Source organism: Saccopteryx leptura, chromosome 2 (genome assembly GCF_036850995.1).
Source record: "Saccopteryx leptura isolate mSacLep1 chromosome 2, mSacLep1_pri_phased_curated, whole genome shotgun sequence".
Classification (NCBI taxonomy): Eukaryota; Metazoa; Chordata; class Mammalia; order Chiroptera; family Emballonuridae; genus Saccopteryx; species Saccopteryx leptura.
Genome location: NC_089504.1, coordinates 309,250,958 through 309,268,642, shown reverse-complemented (window position 1 = coordinate 309,268,642; position 17,685 = coordinate 309,250,958). Strand labels below are relative to the sequence as shown.

General features: G+C 41.3%; 1 protein-coding gene across 4 annotated transcripts in view; it reads left to right on the top strand.

Moving 5' to 3' along the window:
- The window catches only part of CHCHD3 (coiled-coil-helix-coiled-coil-helix domain containing 3), a 281,617-nt gene that overhangs the window by 214,214 nt on the left and 49,718 nt on the right, over positions 1 to 17,685 (top strand). For all 4 annotated transcript variants that reach the window (XM_066362730.1, XM_066362731.1, XM_066362729.1 and 1 more), the window contains one exon: positions 12,884 to 12,954. In XM_066362730.1, the coding sequence (XP_066218827.1) occupies positions 12,884 to 12,954 (71 nt within the window). The remainder of the gene's footprint in view (positions 1 to 12,883; positions 12,955 to 17,685) is intronic.

The following is a 17,685-nucleotide window of genomic DNA, read 5'->3' as shown; positions in this document are numbered from 1 at the left end:
TGACTGCGCTGAGGTGTCAGGATTTTTCCATTCCTTCCACTCTTGGAGAGATGTGCGCAATTTGGGGCTCTGAGCCTGTCCGTGGCCCTCCCCCTTGATGGGGGGAGCGTTACTTTCTGCCACACTGGAAGGGTATTACTGCTGAACAAAGAGATTGGATTCCCTTTATGGTTGTGCTCAGCTGGTGCCAGGTCTGTGAGCGAGTTCACAGGTTCTCTCCGTTGTCAGAAGACTTTTCCCTAAGTAGATTTTCTGGATCAGAGTTACTGGCGTTGGCCTCAGTCACACTGTACAAATTCAGGCGCTGGACAAAAAGAAGTGGGAAGACAAACTTTGTCTTGGTTTCTCAGACTCTTGTGTCAGGACCCCTTTCTTCTCTGACATTCCTTCCTCCCAGGGACTCAATGATCATACTTCATGCTTGCACGTGGGAGGGCTTTGTGGTGCGCCCTTGGTTGGTCCTGGGTCCCTATCAGGAAGTTAACCGGTAATACTCCTAAGGGATTAGTTTAGTATCTCAGCATGCCTTCCAAGGAGATACTCTCTGAGGTTTTCTAATCTGTATGGGAATCTTTAATATTTGATTCTGTTCTTTGATTTATACGAAGATTTCTCAGATTGCTACGATAACGTTTTCAGTCAGTAGGATAGACCTTACAAGTTTGAGGGACACCAGGTTGGGTGACACAGCTTAGTCCCTCTCTTGGCATTTGCACTGTAATGTGTTGCTTTTAAGAGGTAAGAAGGACCACAAAGCTGAAGGCAGTTATCTTGTAGTGTAATGGGTTAGCCATTCACATTGCTATCCTCACTAGGCTTTGAAGATGTCTCCACCCTCATCCCTGGGGTCCACCCCTGACCCTGCCCATATTTGCTCTTCAAGAGGCAGTGCTTTTGAGTGTGAATGAGTTTAAGTTGGCCTGTCAAAGATCTGGGAAGGAGGGTGAAGTGGGTGAGCCGATTTCCATCAGAGGGAGCACGTGTTGTAAATCCTTCAGAGGGTTAGTGTAAAATTGGGAACGAAGGTCTTGTCTGCATACCTTTCTTTTTAGGTCGTGGTTTTTAAGCGGAAGTCATGTGCGTGCGTGCGTGCTTGCGTGCATGTGTGCATGGACGCGTGCACGCCGGCGCATGCGCCAGCAAGTACAGGATCGCTTGTTCAATTGAGAGCTCCTTTCGGTGGAGCGGTTAGGAGACCAGCTGGGTGCCATGGAGAGCAAGCTGGAGAGGTGTTGTCGCTGCCAGTGCGATGCTTTCTGGACAGAACCAGTCAGGAGCTGTGCTGTGAGCTGTGGCATCACCTCATCGAGCACTTCCCAAGTGAGACTTAGGACCTTGACAGTGACCGTCACATTACACAGTCCTCAAGAGAGCTATAGGTCCTGTGCCGAGAATGTGAAGTAATTTCAAGTTACTATCCAGGTCTTGCAAGACATCATGGTAAATTCTCGTGATAACCGTTCTGATAACTGTGAAATTGCTTCGTTTCCCCATCGTACAAACAGGCACACAGCCATGGCGAGACCAGGAAGGTGTCAAGTGTGTACTGCAGACATCTCAATGGCGAGGGTAGACTTCTATGTCAGGTAGAAGACTTACAAACAGTAGAAAGATTTAAGACCTTTTACTGGCATTAGTATAGAAATGAATACGAGAGAGAAAAATGATACTTAGGGTAAATCTCATTGTAACTATGGTTAATGGTTGTTATGGGCAGGAGAGGGTCAGAGAGTCACTCTCCCAGTAATACTCAAATAAGTTCTCTTTCTTTTACGTGATACAAATTTAGATGCCATGCCTGTTGGGAAATAAGGCATAATTAGGCCTTTTAAAAAAACTATTATTATTAAAATGACACAAGCCCATGGTAAAAATTATATCTTAAATTGTTAGGAAAGGATATTTAATAAGAATGGAAAATATCTCGTCCTCACCTCCCTTTCCAGGGGTAACTTTTTTGCAGAACATTTCTGAGTTTATGTGTACATATATGTATACTTACTGTTTTATAAAATATACTATTTAAATCATTTACAGCCTCCTGTTTTTCATACTACTTGGACTTTTTTTCACCCTTATGAATACAAGGAGAAATCCATTACCTTGAAAGGAATTAGAATAAAGTTTTATAAGTAGGGAAATCTCTGACATGAAGCTTGTAATGTCTGACAATAAGAATTAGAGACCCTGAAATATGAACGTACCTCACTTAAGAACTGGGTATGGAGAGCAGTTAGGTGCTTCTGCGAGATACAGGACTTGAGTGTCATCAGAAGAACCACTTCTTAGAAAAAGAAATCAGCCTTATGATCCCTTGACTATAATTTTTTATTAATTATGTATGTATTTGTGTGGTTTAAAAATTTATGCCGCCTGACCTGTGGTGGTGCAGTGAGATAGTGTCGACCTGGAACACTGAGGTCGCTGGTTCGAAACTTTGGACTTGCCTGGTCAAGGCACATATGGGAGTTGATGCTTCCTGCTCCTCCCCCTTCTGTCTGTCTGTCTGTCTCTCTCTCTCTCTCTCCCCCCTCTCTCTAAAAATCAATAAATAAAATATTTTTTAAAAAAATTTATGCCCACCACCTGTTGCACACCATAAGCCCCATAATGTAGGGCTATGCATGTGGCTCGCTCACCATTGTATTCCAAGTTCCTGGCCTCATGTCAGGTCAAGGAAAAAAAGAACCCTAAAACCCTAATTAGTAAAGTTTCTAAAGTGCCTGGAAGAAGACTAGAAATTCCAGAAAAAGCTTTGAATACCTCTTTTTTAAATATATATATAATTTGTAATATATATATTTCTTAGAAAAAGAAATCAGCCTTGTGATCCCTTGACTATAATTTTTTATTAATTATGTATGTATTTGTGTGGTTTAAAAATTTATGCCGCCTGACCTGTGGTGGTGCAGTGAGATAGTGTCGACCTCACTAATATATATATATGAAATAGTAACGATGGAATGAAAAGGTAATTACACAGGCAGTTTACTAATTTTGTGAGGGGGCCCAGGAGACAGTGGGGTTTTCATGAAATGTGGCTTCTTAGAGATGGTGAGATTGGATGCCACAATTGAACATAGCTTTAAAGTGTTAATTCTTCCTGTTCTTTGTCAGAAAAGGAGAGGGTCAGGAGGATGTCGATTTCTGAACGAGTGCAAGCAAAGCATTATTGCAAAGGAAAAAGATGCTCTCAGTGTGTCATTGCACTTGACTTTATAAAGTTATTCATGAGGGGTACAAAAAGCAAACCTGTATGGCATAATAAAGGTCTATTTCTGATTAATTTGACTCTACATATCATAAAAATAGGATGGCTTAAATTAGAAAGAAGGTTGTCTTTTTTCTTATTGAAGAAATGTCTAGTCCCTGGCTGGTTGGCATAGCAGTAGAACATCGGCCTGGTGTGTGGAAGTCCTGATTTCAATTCCCGGTCAGGGCACACAGGAGAAGTGACCATCTGTTTCTCTACCCTTCCCCCTTCTCTCTCTCTCTCTCTCTCTCTTTCTCTCTCTCTCTTTCTCTCCCCTTCCTGCAGCCATGGCTCTAATGAACAAGTTGGCCCCAGGCACTGAGGATGGCTCCGTGGCCTCTCTCCTTAGGTGCTAAAATAGCTTGGTTGCTGAGCAACAGAGCAGCGGTCCCAAATGGACATCAGCCCCAGATGGGGATTGCCAGGTGAATCCCTGTCGGGGCACATGCAGGAGTTTGTCTCTGCCTCCCCGCCTCTCAATTAAAAAAAAGTCTAGATAGAGGTTGTTAGTCCAGGGCTGGCATGGTAGCTCCAATGCCATCAGAGCCGCAGGCATCCACTGTAACCCTCCTACATCCCAGCCCAGAGCTTCTCTCATTAAGGTAAACTCAGGTTGCAGCATGGCTGCCGGAGCTCTGGCCATTGCATCTACATTACATCCTAGAAAAAAGAAGGCAAAGGGTTGAAAAGATTCCCTGCCACCTGAGGGAAGCTCCGTTTAAGCAGCCTAGTAGGAAATCCTGCACAACAATTCTGCTAACAGCTCAGCCTGACTAGAAACAAGGTGGAACATTTGGTTTAGCTCAGAACTGGGGTTATCCAAGGAGTAAGGGGAGATACTGGGATAAGCTACTGGTAGTCTTTGCCGCGAGGTATCTTCATTTGTCTTCACTGTAGAACTTAAAAAGTCAGGAGTGTTGATTCCCTAGAATTTGCCAAATTAGTAATTTATTATTGATCACTAGTGATACAGATTTGAAAAAATAGGTTCAAGAAAAACTATGATATACTTATGGTACACTGATGAGATTTAGGGTTATTGCTTACATAAAACCAGCAGCATTACTCAGTGTTAGAAAACCAACGATGCAGTCTGCATTCAGCCCCTTGGTCAGGCTGTGCGTCGTTGTTAGCTAATTCATGGAGATCCAGACTCTGATGATGGATTGGCTCGGGAGCCCAGGGTTGTTGTCAGCAGTGGTATTGTGACCAGGAACCTCTGGCTTCCACAAGAACAAGCCAGGCTCTACGCCAAGTGCTGAACTTGCATTGTCCCATTGATAGAATCACCCTCCATGATAAGGTCCTTCCTCACTTTAGATTTAAAAAGTGAGAGTCAGTTTAAATAACCCAAACCATTCCTTGGTGTGCTTTTTAGAAACAGAATACTGAATCTGATAGGCCACGAATCTGAACCACTGTTGGCAATGTGTAAGTTATTTAAATATTAGCTTTGATTATCCTGTCCGTGGACAGCAGAAGGGAAGGAGATAAAAGGCAAGTCCAGAGACAGTGGATTCAAGGTCATGAGTTTAAGGAGTGCCAGTAATGAGAGGTTCTGCAAGATGCCAGCTCCTCTATTCAAGGGCCCCTTTCTCCCCGAGGAGTCTCAAACTCCTCCCTCTGCTTCTCTGCCCACTGCATACAGACTCCCGAGTATGCAGGAGCACAGGGAAGAGAAAACTCAATTAGCTAGTAGGCTGTCTGAGAGTTTCTCAGGAGAAGTTCTGAAACCACCAGATCCACTAAATTTAGACCATTAGTGATTTTTTAAAATTCTATAGCTATTAATATCATATATATTGACATGGTACCAATTTAGTTACAGTGCAGGGAGCCTCTTGATTTTGTCTGGTTCTGTGCAAAGATAGCATGGTTGAGGAACCATGAACTCTTTGGGGCCACCTGATGCCATTCAGTACATGACTCTTTCAGGGCTCTGTGCCTGGAAATATATCCAAGTTGCATTTGCAGCATTTAATTGGATCCCAAATGCATAGCTCTCATCTTGGAGAGAAACATGCTTACCTGCATCCAGCTGATTACGTACAGATTGGGCAGAAGTCGGTTCACAGTTGTTTGTGTGGAAAATAATACAGTAATTAATAAATAATGATATATGAGTAAACTTAGTGTTTTGCATACTTACAACTATAAACCTACTTGTGCTCCACCCTGTGTTATAATATAGTTCATGAACAAGTGTCAAGAATTCTGTTTTGAATCTCACTGCTTAACAATAGGAATGCCCTTACTGAAACTGTCAAAAGGAAGACTTGTGTGGGTGTTTGTGAACACTAGACCTTTGCATGAAATAGCTAGCCAGGGAGACTCACTGGGTTTGGGTGGGTTGTAGGAGGGATGGAGCCCTCCAGGTAGTGGTAATTGTAGACCAGGGGAGAGAGAGGGGAGCCACTCTGTCAGCCAGTCTGCTCACATCCAAGATCACACTTGTTTCTTCTCCCAGTCACTCTTGTTAAACATGAGCAGGTCGCTCCAATCCTTGATGGCCAGTGTGCGAGTGTTACCGTCCTCTGAGAAATAGTGTTGGGCTACCAGAACTTAAATTGCACCTTGGTCTGATGTGTTACACAGTCATGCCCAAATCTGAAGCATTTTGTAAAAGCACTGACAAGAACTAGTTAACAAATTTTTCTTGTGACCTTTCAGATTTTTTTCCCCTTCTGTGCTACAGGTATGATCATATTAGTTATAATAGAAAAGAAATAAGGTTCAGAACCCAAGAAGAGATTGTGAGAATCCTGTGTGTGCATGTTTTCTTTTTATCTAATTTAGACCACGAAAACAGATACTTTTCAATCTAGCACTAATGTGTGTCTGTGTGTGTGCATTTTAAAATATGTTTTTAAAGGGAGACTTTCTGAAAATGGAAAATGGCAGTGTATCGCACGTTTAGAGGCCTGGGCACCACTGCGCAGAGAAACCTGGGGAGGATGCCCACTCTTGTTGACTTCTGTTTCCTTCCTACACTGTTGAGAAACGTGGGTCTCGGGTAGCAGATTACCAGATGGGTCTGTCCCCAACACCCCAAATTAGAAGTTGAAGGGAGGGTGGGAAGAAATATAAGAATACTTGCATCCCAAGATCAACCACACCGTTTTGTTCGTGACTTGGCGCTCTCACTTCAACCATCTTAGCCAGGATGACAAATTGGCGAAAATAAACACTAATTGGGACTTGTTCCTTCTCTTTCTTTACTCTGGAAGTGAGGAAACAAAAATACTGGATTTCCAACCTCTTTTGCAGCCAGAGTTGTGCGTGATATGTAATTCTGGCCCAGGAGCTGGGCCCGGAACTCCCTGGAGAGGCTCTCTTCCCTCATCTACCTTCCCCTCTTCCTTGCCTGGACCTTCGGCTTGATAAATGGCGCTGCTGTAGCTATCTTGAGACCAGGGGATAAAAGCCAAATGCTAAGGCTGGCTGAGAAGGCATACAGAAAAGGGCCTATTTATCTGCTGATATCCTTGGCACCTGCATCAGCCCCAGGTTCCCAGCATCCAGACTTCTTATTACGTGAGAAAAACAAACCACTTTCTCGTTTAAGCTAACATGTGTGGCCTTAGCAGTTATTGTGCTGTGGCCACCGTCGAACACAATCTCAGGTACTGGCCATTTATTTCCTTTTGATGTGGCTGCGCATACCGACGTGTTTGTTGATTTGTAGGAGACAGATGATAAATGTAATATTCCACATTATCCGGGTGATGTCATTTCATTTGCGTTAGACTTGTGTCTGTGCCATCCTGTGTTGAAAAAGCAAAAGTTAGAGTGCCATTGAGCATGAGGGGTGTCACTCTGACATTATTTCATTCGGCTTTTGTGTCACATGCTTGACTGAGTGCTCTAAATAGGATGGTGAATGGGCCGAGATTCTTGCTTTCAGGGAGCTCCTGGACTTGTTGGGGAGACCACACATACATGTGTGCTGTTAGTACAGTGGGTACATGCTTTGGTAGAAGCCCAAGGTGCTGTGAGAATGCACAGAAAGGGGAGGAACCGATTTGCTTGAACCATATGACAAGCAGCTACAAACTTGGTGGCTTAACTCACCACCGTTTATTTATGTCATGATGCTGCAGGTCACCAATTTGGGCAGCTAATGCTGGGCCCTTCCGGTGTTGGCTGGGCTTACGCTGCGTTGGCCGAGGTTTGGGTGGGGTAGGAGGGCCTCGGCAGGATGACTTGAAGTCCCCCCTTCTGTGTAAATTTACTGACATGGCACCCAGCGACCTGGAGGGGTTCGAAGAGACAGGCTGATGTTTGGAACTGGTACACCATCACTTTTGTCAAATACTGTGTCCAGAGCAAGTCACAGGCACAGCCCTGTTGAAGGGGCAGGGAAGGACTCCCTCCACGCTTTTGTGATCAGTGAAGCCACAAGGAATACAGAAAAGAATAAGGATTGTGGCCAGTTCTGCGGTCATCCACGGGGCTCTGAGGGAGGGGGGAGGAGGTGCAGGATCTCAGATTGTCAACACTCAGGATCCAGGCTGCTCCTTCCGATTAGCACTTCGCAAAAAACGAAGCCATCGATCCTCATCAGTTCTGGAATCGCTTTGCAATATTGCCAATTTCTACTCTTTCCTTATCTTTTGAACATTCATTTAAAAAATATCAGATTGTTGATAGTGTCAAGACATCTAAAAGATATTATCATTATACTTTGGTTTTTAAGCTCTACCTTCTCAAAGAAAATCTTGGCAGACAGTGTGCCTTATGCGTACATCAAACAATACAAATTTATCTTTAAATTTGCAAAGGAAGAAAATAAGAGACCAGACTGGCAGCTGTCAGAGGGGAAGGGGGTTGGGGGGCTGGATAAAAAAGGGGAAGGAATTATGCAAGAAATACAAGTTAAAAAGGAAACCTGGTAGACACAGGCAACAGTGGGATGAATACCAGGAGGAAGTGGAGGGTGGGGGTGGGAGGTAAAGGGGACGGTGATGGAAGGAGACTTGACTTGGTGGGGAACAACACGATACCATATACAGTTGTGTGTGATAGAGTTGTACACCCGAAACCTGTATGTTTTTATTAACCAGTGTCACCCCAAGAAATCCAATTAAAAATAAGTTTTAATATTTGATTAAAATAACATTTACCTGCTGCAAATCCATACCATTACTGCCCGCATCATGTCAGGTACTTCGCCTGATGTTGATGGAGCAGTAAACTATACAGAATGAATGTGAATGAAGATATTTTGTAATTTTATGTTGTAACGGACCTCGCAGGCATGGAAACAATATGGCCGTGCACAATGCAGTGCGTCATCTGAAGACCCCCTTGTCGGATCATGGGCACCTTTCTCCACCTGTTTTGTTTGTTTGTTTGCTTTGTTTTTATTGCTGTTGTTTTGTTTTTAAGGTCATTTCTCAGGCTGTTTCTCCTACACCCTGCTCAGTTTGAGGACTTAGTGAATCAACAAAGTTTGAGGGAATATGTATAATAGTGTGTTTATAAAAAGTGATATGTACATATTGTTGCTTTGTGTTTGGCCACATCTATATGCATGTAGATATGAAACCTTTATCCTTTTTGGGAATAGGAATGTGAATGTTACTTATATAAAGCACAGATCATACAGGTCTTAAATTTTGGCTATTAGAAAATGATCAGACAAAAATATAATTGATATAAATGTGTACTACCACAAACTTTAGGGTTGACCAAATTCCAACAAACTTAGTTATAACAATGACATTAAGGTAATGGCAATTTACAACGAATAAACAAGAATAGCAGCATATACAACATATTACCATCGTAAGACAACACAGATGACAAAAATAACCTTTCTAAAAATGATGTTATTTGGACTGCCTATGAGTACCTGTTCAGTCTAGGAGCACTGCAGCCATGGAAAGCAATGTGTGAAGCCAGAGTTCTGGGGCAGTTTGGGGTGCACTTTAGAGACAGACACATAGTTTGTATCATATCTGTCCCAATAATGCATAATGGCAGTCTAATCATGAAAAAACATCAGAGAAGCCCAAATCATGAGTCACTTTACAAAATATCTGATCAGTGATCTTCACCAGTGTCAAGGTCATAAAACAAGGAAGGATTAAGGGACTCTTACAGATTAGAGGCGCCATGACAACAAAAAGTCTGTAATTTAATTAGTTACTGGTGTTGTAACGTTGTTAACAGTTTAGTTTTGATAATTGTACTGTGATTAAGATGTTGACATGAGGGGAAGGAGGGTGAAGGACATACAGGAACCTTCTCTTTTTGCCCCTTTTCTGTAAATCTAAAATTATTTCACAAGTGTAAAGTTATTTCACAATACAAAATTGAAAAAGCACTTTTATTTAGTAATGTGTGGACATTCTGCAAGAGCTTAGCATTTTAAAATATGTATAAAGTCTCAATTAGACCGTCTCTTTCCGATGTATTCCCACCACACACATTCTTTTCTGTTCTAGCTATACTAAATCATTGTTGTTAATTAGCTTCTTTGTATGTGTTACATAATACTAATTTCAATGTAACAACTACATGTGTACAGCACATCTCATTTGAAGAACACCTTATGTTAAGAAACAGAACAATTCAGCGAAGCCCCACTGTGTTCCCTGTCTTCATTGCATACTTCCTTCTCGTCCCCTTCCACTTCTGCCACCAAACTGCCACCACGTGGAGATAATCATTGGCATTTCTACTTACCGATCCTGTTTCGTTACTTGGTACTTTTCCTAACTTGGTATGAATTGCACCCTTCTGTGTCATTTCAACTACTTTTTTTGTAACCCTACATGTTTAATTCATTCTTTTTCACCACAGTATAGAATTTCAGTGTATGAATACCCAGAATTTATCCATTCTCTTCCTGGTGAACATATATGTGGAAAGAGCGAGTTTAAATAGTTCATTTTTTAACAATATTTTCTGAGACCAAAAGAGATCTCTACTCCTTTGGAACTCCAGTAACACAGCTTCTAAGTTAGCATTTGTGTCCTTTTGTTACAATTACTTTTTATTTTTTTTTATATCACATGGAAAGCTCCATGAGGATCTTAATTCCCCAAGATGAATTGGGATAAGAAGGAATTGATTTTGTTGACTGAATATGTATGTAAATGAATTACACTTTGTATATGCAGACCTTTAGCAGATCTGTGTTGATTCCCTTAGTTATGTGGTGTTGTCTCCTGGGGACTTTTCTTTTCTTTTTTTTTTTTTTTAAAGATTTTATTTATTCAATTTTCAGAGAGGAGAGAGAGAGAGAGAGAGAGAAAGGGAGGAGCAGGAAGCATCAACTCCCACATGTGCCTTGACCAGGCAAGCCCAGGGTATCGAACAGGCGACCTCAGCATTCCAGGTTGAAGCTTTATCCCACTGCACCACCACCGGTCAGGCGGGACTTTTCTTTGTTAGAAAGATTTATGCCTGGTTGGTGGTGGCCACCTAGGTGGAACCTTTGATCATAAAGTTTAAAAAAATATAAGTTGAGAAATTATATACTAAATTTACCAGCAACACAGATACAGAGAGAGAGAGAGAGGGAGAGGGAGAGGGAGAGAGAGAGAGAGAGAGAGAGAGAGAGTGTGTGTGTGTGTGTGTGTGTGTGTGTATAATTACATTACAAAGCAGAAGGGAACTCACTGACTCATGTTAGGGCAGAACCCTGGCTTTTTTTCATCATTCTTGTTACAAAGCTCAATATTTGTTTTTGATCATTTCAAATTTATACCCAGAATGGACTCACCCAGATTGTTCTTTTTCTATAAAATTATTTATTTTGTTTCTATGTTGATCTTATTTTACAAAAGCACCTAGATTTGATTTCCGTAGCAGCTGTGGTGGAGATAAGCAGGTCTTGTGTCATCCATATTTTGCAGGCTAGGAACACTGTAAAGGAAGCTGGGTTGGAGGACCTGCCAAAGGTCACAGAACAGAACCAGAAACCAACCATGCCTTTCAGCCTAGTGCTGGCTCTGTCCGGACATTCCGGCTTCAGTGCTTAAAATAATTGAAAGGTATTATTAATGAAAATGTTGTTGCTTTGCCAGCATTTTAATAGATAATTCTGTGACATAATACTCACTTGACAGTTCATCATAATAATACAGGGAGGTTCTCATCAGTGTTAGTGGTGATTAGTAAGTGCCTTTTTACTGCCCTCTTTGTTAGAGGGGTGCAAAGGAAAGCTTAAACCAGACACGGCAAAGGAGCATTTGTGACTGGTGTGTATTTTAAAAGAAAGAAAAAGCCTATAAGTGGAACTGATAGGAAGGTGTGACATCGCCTTCAAGTTAAAATATCTGAGAAGACAAATGACTTTTTGATAGCTGGAGACCATGAGATGAATTAAAACCTCTCGGTATATAGACTTGTGTAGCTGATCACTCAAATTGCAATTTTAAAAAATGCAGAAGGAGTGCACTTGGAATATTGTCTTCATGTCAGAAATGCACCTTCGTGCTTGAAAATGATAAAAAATTGCAATCGATCCTTACAACTGTTCTGTTCATCTTTATTGATCAGGTGCAAGAAAGATAAATCGCAGCCCAAATAAGATTATAGTAAATGTTAGCATCGGAGGGGACTGTGGGTTGATAGAGAGCCATTCATCATCTCAAATGGTGACCTGTCCATTCTCCAGCCACCGTGAGTCGGCTGTCTAATCACATACGTATTGATTTTATCTACATCCAACAAACCTGGATGTGACTGTCATTGGACAACCCAGATTGTTAAATGCAAAGGGGTCACTGGTGTGAAGAGGATTTCATTTTCATTTTCTCACCAACCAACAATGATTTATGAAAAAATAAACTACCCCACGTCATGCATGTGAAACCTGAGTTATTAGAGAGGGAAGGTACACAGTAGGCCACTGTATTTGTCCTTTTGTACTGCCGTTCATTTTGCAGGACATTTCATTGAGTCTGAAGGCTCATGGGGTCACTGAGGCCTCCCTCTGCAGACAGGTTACAAAGTAGCAGGCCAGAATGGGTAATTTTTTATTTTGCTGCCCCAGGAAAGGCGTTACTTTGCTATTACAACTTGATTTATGTACCCTATATGTAATTTGTATAAAAGTGGAAACATTTTTTTGGTATAAAAATTACATAAATCCACTCCTTTGTTTTTCCTGATGAATTTGTTGTAAATGTTGATCCTCTTATGGTCACATGGAACGGATTGAACACATTCTGCTCTGCAAAGAATCCATCTTGAAGACAAAATACAATGTAAAAGGAAATGAGCCTTTAATATCCTAGGTGGACCAGTGGGATAGCAGGCAAATATGATTTGTGTGAATTTCATTATTCGATCTCAAGCATCTTTTGATCTTACAGCGATCGATTCCAAACAAGGGAGATCTAAATAATCCTTCAGACATATGTTAGGAATTTATCAGAAGGATGAAATAATGATGAATTATCACTGTGAAGATTTACTCTGTAATGTCAACCTTTATACCAACAACTGGGTGCTTTTACATGTATTTTTATAAGAATTCATTCCACTCGTGCAAGACATCATTATCCTCCTGCTCGAGTGGCTGAAACACGAGCTTGCATATCTGTCGTCATTGTACATCTTGCAGACGTTTCGTCCTTTTGGAAAGTGAAAACTCTACTATATCTTTATCCACAGAGTTCAGAGTTCTACAAAGTCACCACTCAACAGTATCAGAAAGCTGCCGAAGAGGTGGAAGCCAAGTTCAAGTGAGTTTTTAATAGTGTTGTAATTACTCTTGACAAGATGAAAGTACAACTTTATTGCTTTGTGAACAGGAGCTGGTTTGGACTGGAGTCCTCTGGAACACTTAGAAGTGTTTCGGTCTTTGAGATGGATCCTGTTATCTGCCATGGTGGAATGCAGATGCAAATAAAAGACATTTGATGAAAGCTTGTTACAACCCAATTTTATGAACTAATGGGAAGTAGAAACAAAAGTAATAGAATTTTCATTTGGAATAACACATAAGGTAGAATATCCTTGTTTACGAAGGCGATGTTAAATTGCCACCTGTATTAATAGAAACCATTCACTTTTGTGTAATAAAATGATGGGCATGCCCCGATGGGGGGGGGGGGGTCCTCGTTTCTCCTTTTTTCACATGTGCTTCGCAAGCGCTTAAATCACAGACTTTACCTTACCCTTGATTATGAAGGTGATGTTAAATTGCTACCTCCATGAATCCTTGGAATGTTGAAATGACTGTTCTGTAATTGATGGATCCAAGTGTCCGTGACCCGTAGGCCTGTACTTCCCCTTTCCTGCCAGTTCTCACATTAGGCAAGAAGACATCATTCAGAATTTTCCAGAGTGTATAAATAGTGTTATTGTAAAACCTCTGTTGGTAGTCCATGTGCAAATTAGCAAAGCAAAAAAAAAGGGGTGTTGTGACAAGTTTAGTTGAAAGATTGCACTGGGCTCTGACCTCCTTCTCATGTGTGCCTATAAGCATTTGATAAAATGATTGAACCCTAAGGTGGAATGTTATTACTTTCTGCTATAGTGCAATTTCTGTGCTAATGGGTGTTATTTTAATATTGATTAAAAATATTTTTTTAAAGTTGGTTTGAGGTATATTTAAACAGACAAAAACCTCCATTCTTTGTTAGTGAATTATTCTTTAGGGGCAGGAGGGCGAGACTTTCCAAAAATGGCTCAAATCTCACCCTTAAAGGCTTACTGTGCTATCTTAAGAATTCAGATATAGACTTAGATACAGACTTGATTTTAGAAGGTACGCTACACATATATTTTTATGATTTTATCCCCCCCAACAATAAACAGCCTTTTTAAACCTTTTTGTCTCAATACTGTGAGACCCTTTGACTTGGCACCCTGGGTGTTTCTTCACTAGACAATAATAACTGTACAAATAGCTGAAGTTTGAAAGAAATTTAAATCAAAGGAAATCAGTTTTGCCCAGAATGATCTATGACATCATCATAAAGAAGATGCTTTTTAGATGAGACTTGAAGAGTTTTGTTGGAAAGGAAAGGTATTCAGAAGAAAAATCATTCTCTCTAGTTGGTGGGTGACAAACTAGCCAAGGTCAGTGGTTGGACGTGGAGAGACCAGTGCAAGCTCAAGTTGGACAAGGCCTTAGCCATTGATTAGCCGTGGGGCTAAGAAGCTGGTCTTCCTTCAGCAGGTGGGCTTGCGCACTGGAGGAGGAGAGGCCAGCAGGAGCGCGAGAACGGGTGCCGTGGGGACTGACCTTCTCCACCACAACGCGGGCCTGTGGACAGACTTAGTTTTAAGCAGAGCCTTAGCATTCCTTGCCTTTTTTTTAGCTTTTTACTGTTCTTTATTATATCCTGTTGTCATCTGGTGTCATAAAGAATTTAGCCTTTCCCAAAGAGAGGTCTTTGTACCCAGCTTCTGGGAGGTAACATGGAGAACCTTGGAATTTCCCAAGTCATGATGGGTCCCTGTGGTTACCAGCCCAACCTCTGAGGAATTGGTGCTGGAGACTGAATTCAGCCGCACGGGCAATCAATTTCGCCAGCCTATGTAAAGAGGCCCCAGTGAGAGGCTGGACAGTGAAGGTTAGGTGAAGATACTATACAAATTGTCACACTTCTACTGGGAGAATCGCTCAGCCTGAGGACATGGAAACTTTGCATTTGGGACCCCACCCCCAGACTCTGTCCTATGTCTCTTTTCCCTTGGTTGATTTCTCTGTCTCATTTTCCATAATAAGTCATAACTGTGAGTTTAAGAACTTTCCATGAGATCTGTGAATCCCCTTAGTGAAGTGTCAAAGTTTAAGGTGGTTTAGGGGCACTGATCCTGAACTTGGCAGATGATGTCAGAAGTAAGGACAGTCCTGGGGACCCTGCCCTCAGACTCTGTAGTTGGCTAACACTAAAACAAAAATCCAGGGTTTACATACTGCGAAGGACTTTTAAGAGTTAGTTCTTCAGTCATTTTCATTATATAATGTGTTTTCAGCCACGGTCTGCTAGACTGAGCTCCCTAGAATTACTGTATTTTGATTTACAGTGAGTTCATTAGCTTCACACCCAGAAAGAGGAAGAGCTTTGGCCATAAGAGATGCTTTCACCCACTTTGAAGGCACAGAGATTACTCAAGGGGACTTTGTTTCTCCTTAGAAAGTTGGCTGTCTCAGATCATCACGACAGCTTGGGTCTCTTGCAGGCGGTGCACTGCCATCCATTGTCCTCGTCTGACTCAGCAGTCCCCCTGAGGCAGCAAGCTCTGAAGGACTTTCAGGAGCACATGGTTAACTTTTTTCTGATGGAGGGATCATTTTGGTGCATCTTGGTTACAGGAGATGGAAGCTTGTTCACTTGCAGTTATAAGGGTGACATTACACCCCTGAGCAGGGGTCACATACAGTCCACATGAAGGGAAAGAAAACTGAGAACGTTTGAGGCTGTACGTGGTGAACGCCGGTCACACTGACACATCCTGCCCGGCGAGCTAATGGGATTATCTTAGGGATGCTTAAATATTAACTCACACAGCAGGCCCTCGGTTTATAGTTCTGGCAATAACCCATTAAAACACTTTAGATTTAATGAGATTTTTCCCCTACTTTATCAATACCTCATTCATTCTCTGAATATACCACTGCGAAGGAGACAGGTGGGGGTTTGGTAGCGAGAGCTTAGAGTTCATCAGAGCCAGCTAGAGGGAGGCCTGATTTTCAGATAGAACTTTTTCAAAATAAAAGATAGGTCTGCTCTGATGGGACAATTACGTTCCTAATGAGTATCACATAAAAAAAATACTATTTACCATTATTTGCCTGTGAGAATTAAATAATTTGGGGATAAAGAATTTGTGTTGTTTATTTGCCTGCAAGAGCTTTCTCACTACAATAGCCTTAAAATTTTAGCTCTAAAATGAAAGTCACTGAGCACATTCAGCGTTTAATTTACATCTAGTTTTTATGCAACAGATAACCTTTTCTTTTCCCAATCCAACTAGGACAGTATTAGCACTTCCCTATCACCTTTCCCGCCCTATGTCACTATTTGTTAAATAGGGCAACTTATGGTATTAGTTCCTATTTAGATGGTGGTAGGGTCAGGTATAGCTCAGCTTACTGAAAAGTATGTGCTGTGTTAATCCTTACTTTCCACCTTGTGGGTAATAAATAAAATATCTTACTAATTAACATTACATTGATGGTACTTAGCACAGGTCTTGCACAAGGTAAACGCCCAATAAAGATTAGATTTGATTATTTTTATTATGATATTATATATTATTTGCTTATGTCCAGCTAAAGTTATGAAACTATACATCATAGGAGAAATTTCTGTATTTGTTGCCAAAATAAATCTAGATGATGTTGACCCCCATCCCCCCAAAAAAATCATTAGAAAGGTTTCTCATGCTTGGGGGGACCACGGTCCAGGTGGGAGATGGCATAGAGCTCTCTCAGGACAGGACGGCCCACGAAGGGATGGGTCCGAGCAGTACGGACAGAGCGCCCGGCGCCCTGCTTCCCAGAAGGTCTGCTTCAGAACCTCGTCTCCAGGTGCAACAGAGCCGATACAGCACACCTGCCAGAGGCCGTGTTGATGTTAACGGAGTGCTGTGTATATACACAGTATTTTAAAGTATAAAAACAAGTATCCAGTAAATGTAAGGCAAAAATTAAAGACATACAGAATATTTTAAAGGCAGTGGAAACCTTATGAAGAAAATGCAGTATCAAACAAGTGGAAAACATTCTGAAGACCATTTATGTTCCATTCCCAATGTTGTTCTTCAGGTAACAAAGCGGCCAATGTATGTATGTACCATATTTCCCCGTGTATAAGATGTCCCCATGTATAAGACGCACCTTAATTTTGGGGCCCGAAATTTGAAATAAAATTTATACAACTCATCACTGTCAAAACTCCCATCTATTAGCTTGTCCTCATCTGTGTCTGATGACAAATCACTGTCTTCAACAATGAGCACAAAAACAAGTGCGAAAAAGTGGGAAATGCAAGTAAAAAAACCCCTACAACCCTTGTATAAGACGCATCTAGTTTTTAAACCCCAAAGTTTTTGGAAAAGGGTGTGTCTTATACATGAGAAAATATAGTATATGGGATGGGACATAGATCTATTGAAAATACTTTTGCAATACTTTCATTTGAAGTATAACTTTTCGATTTGGCTTCTATATGTTTTGCTGCTGTTGTTTTGAAAGATGCACTTGTAAAGGAATAGGATGCTGCGAAGTCGTGTGTGGAGTGCTGATAACCACGAGTTGAAGGGCGTTCACTTTTATCTTTGAACAAAGTGGGTGAAACCTGACTTAAAAATCTGGCTGTAGGTTATCCTTATAACATCAAAAGATTAGCTACCATGTGGAAGGAGTTTAGGTATTTTAGAGTGTCTGAGGAATGCTATGCAGAACTCTTAAGCTAAAATAGAGTTTGTAAGTATTACTATATATTCAAAGGTTTTCC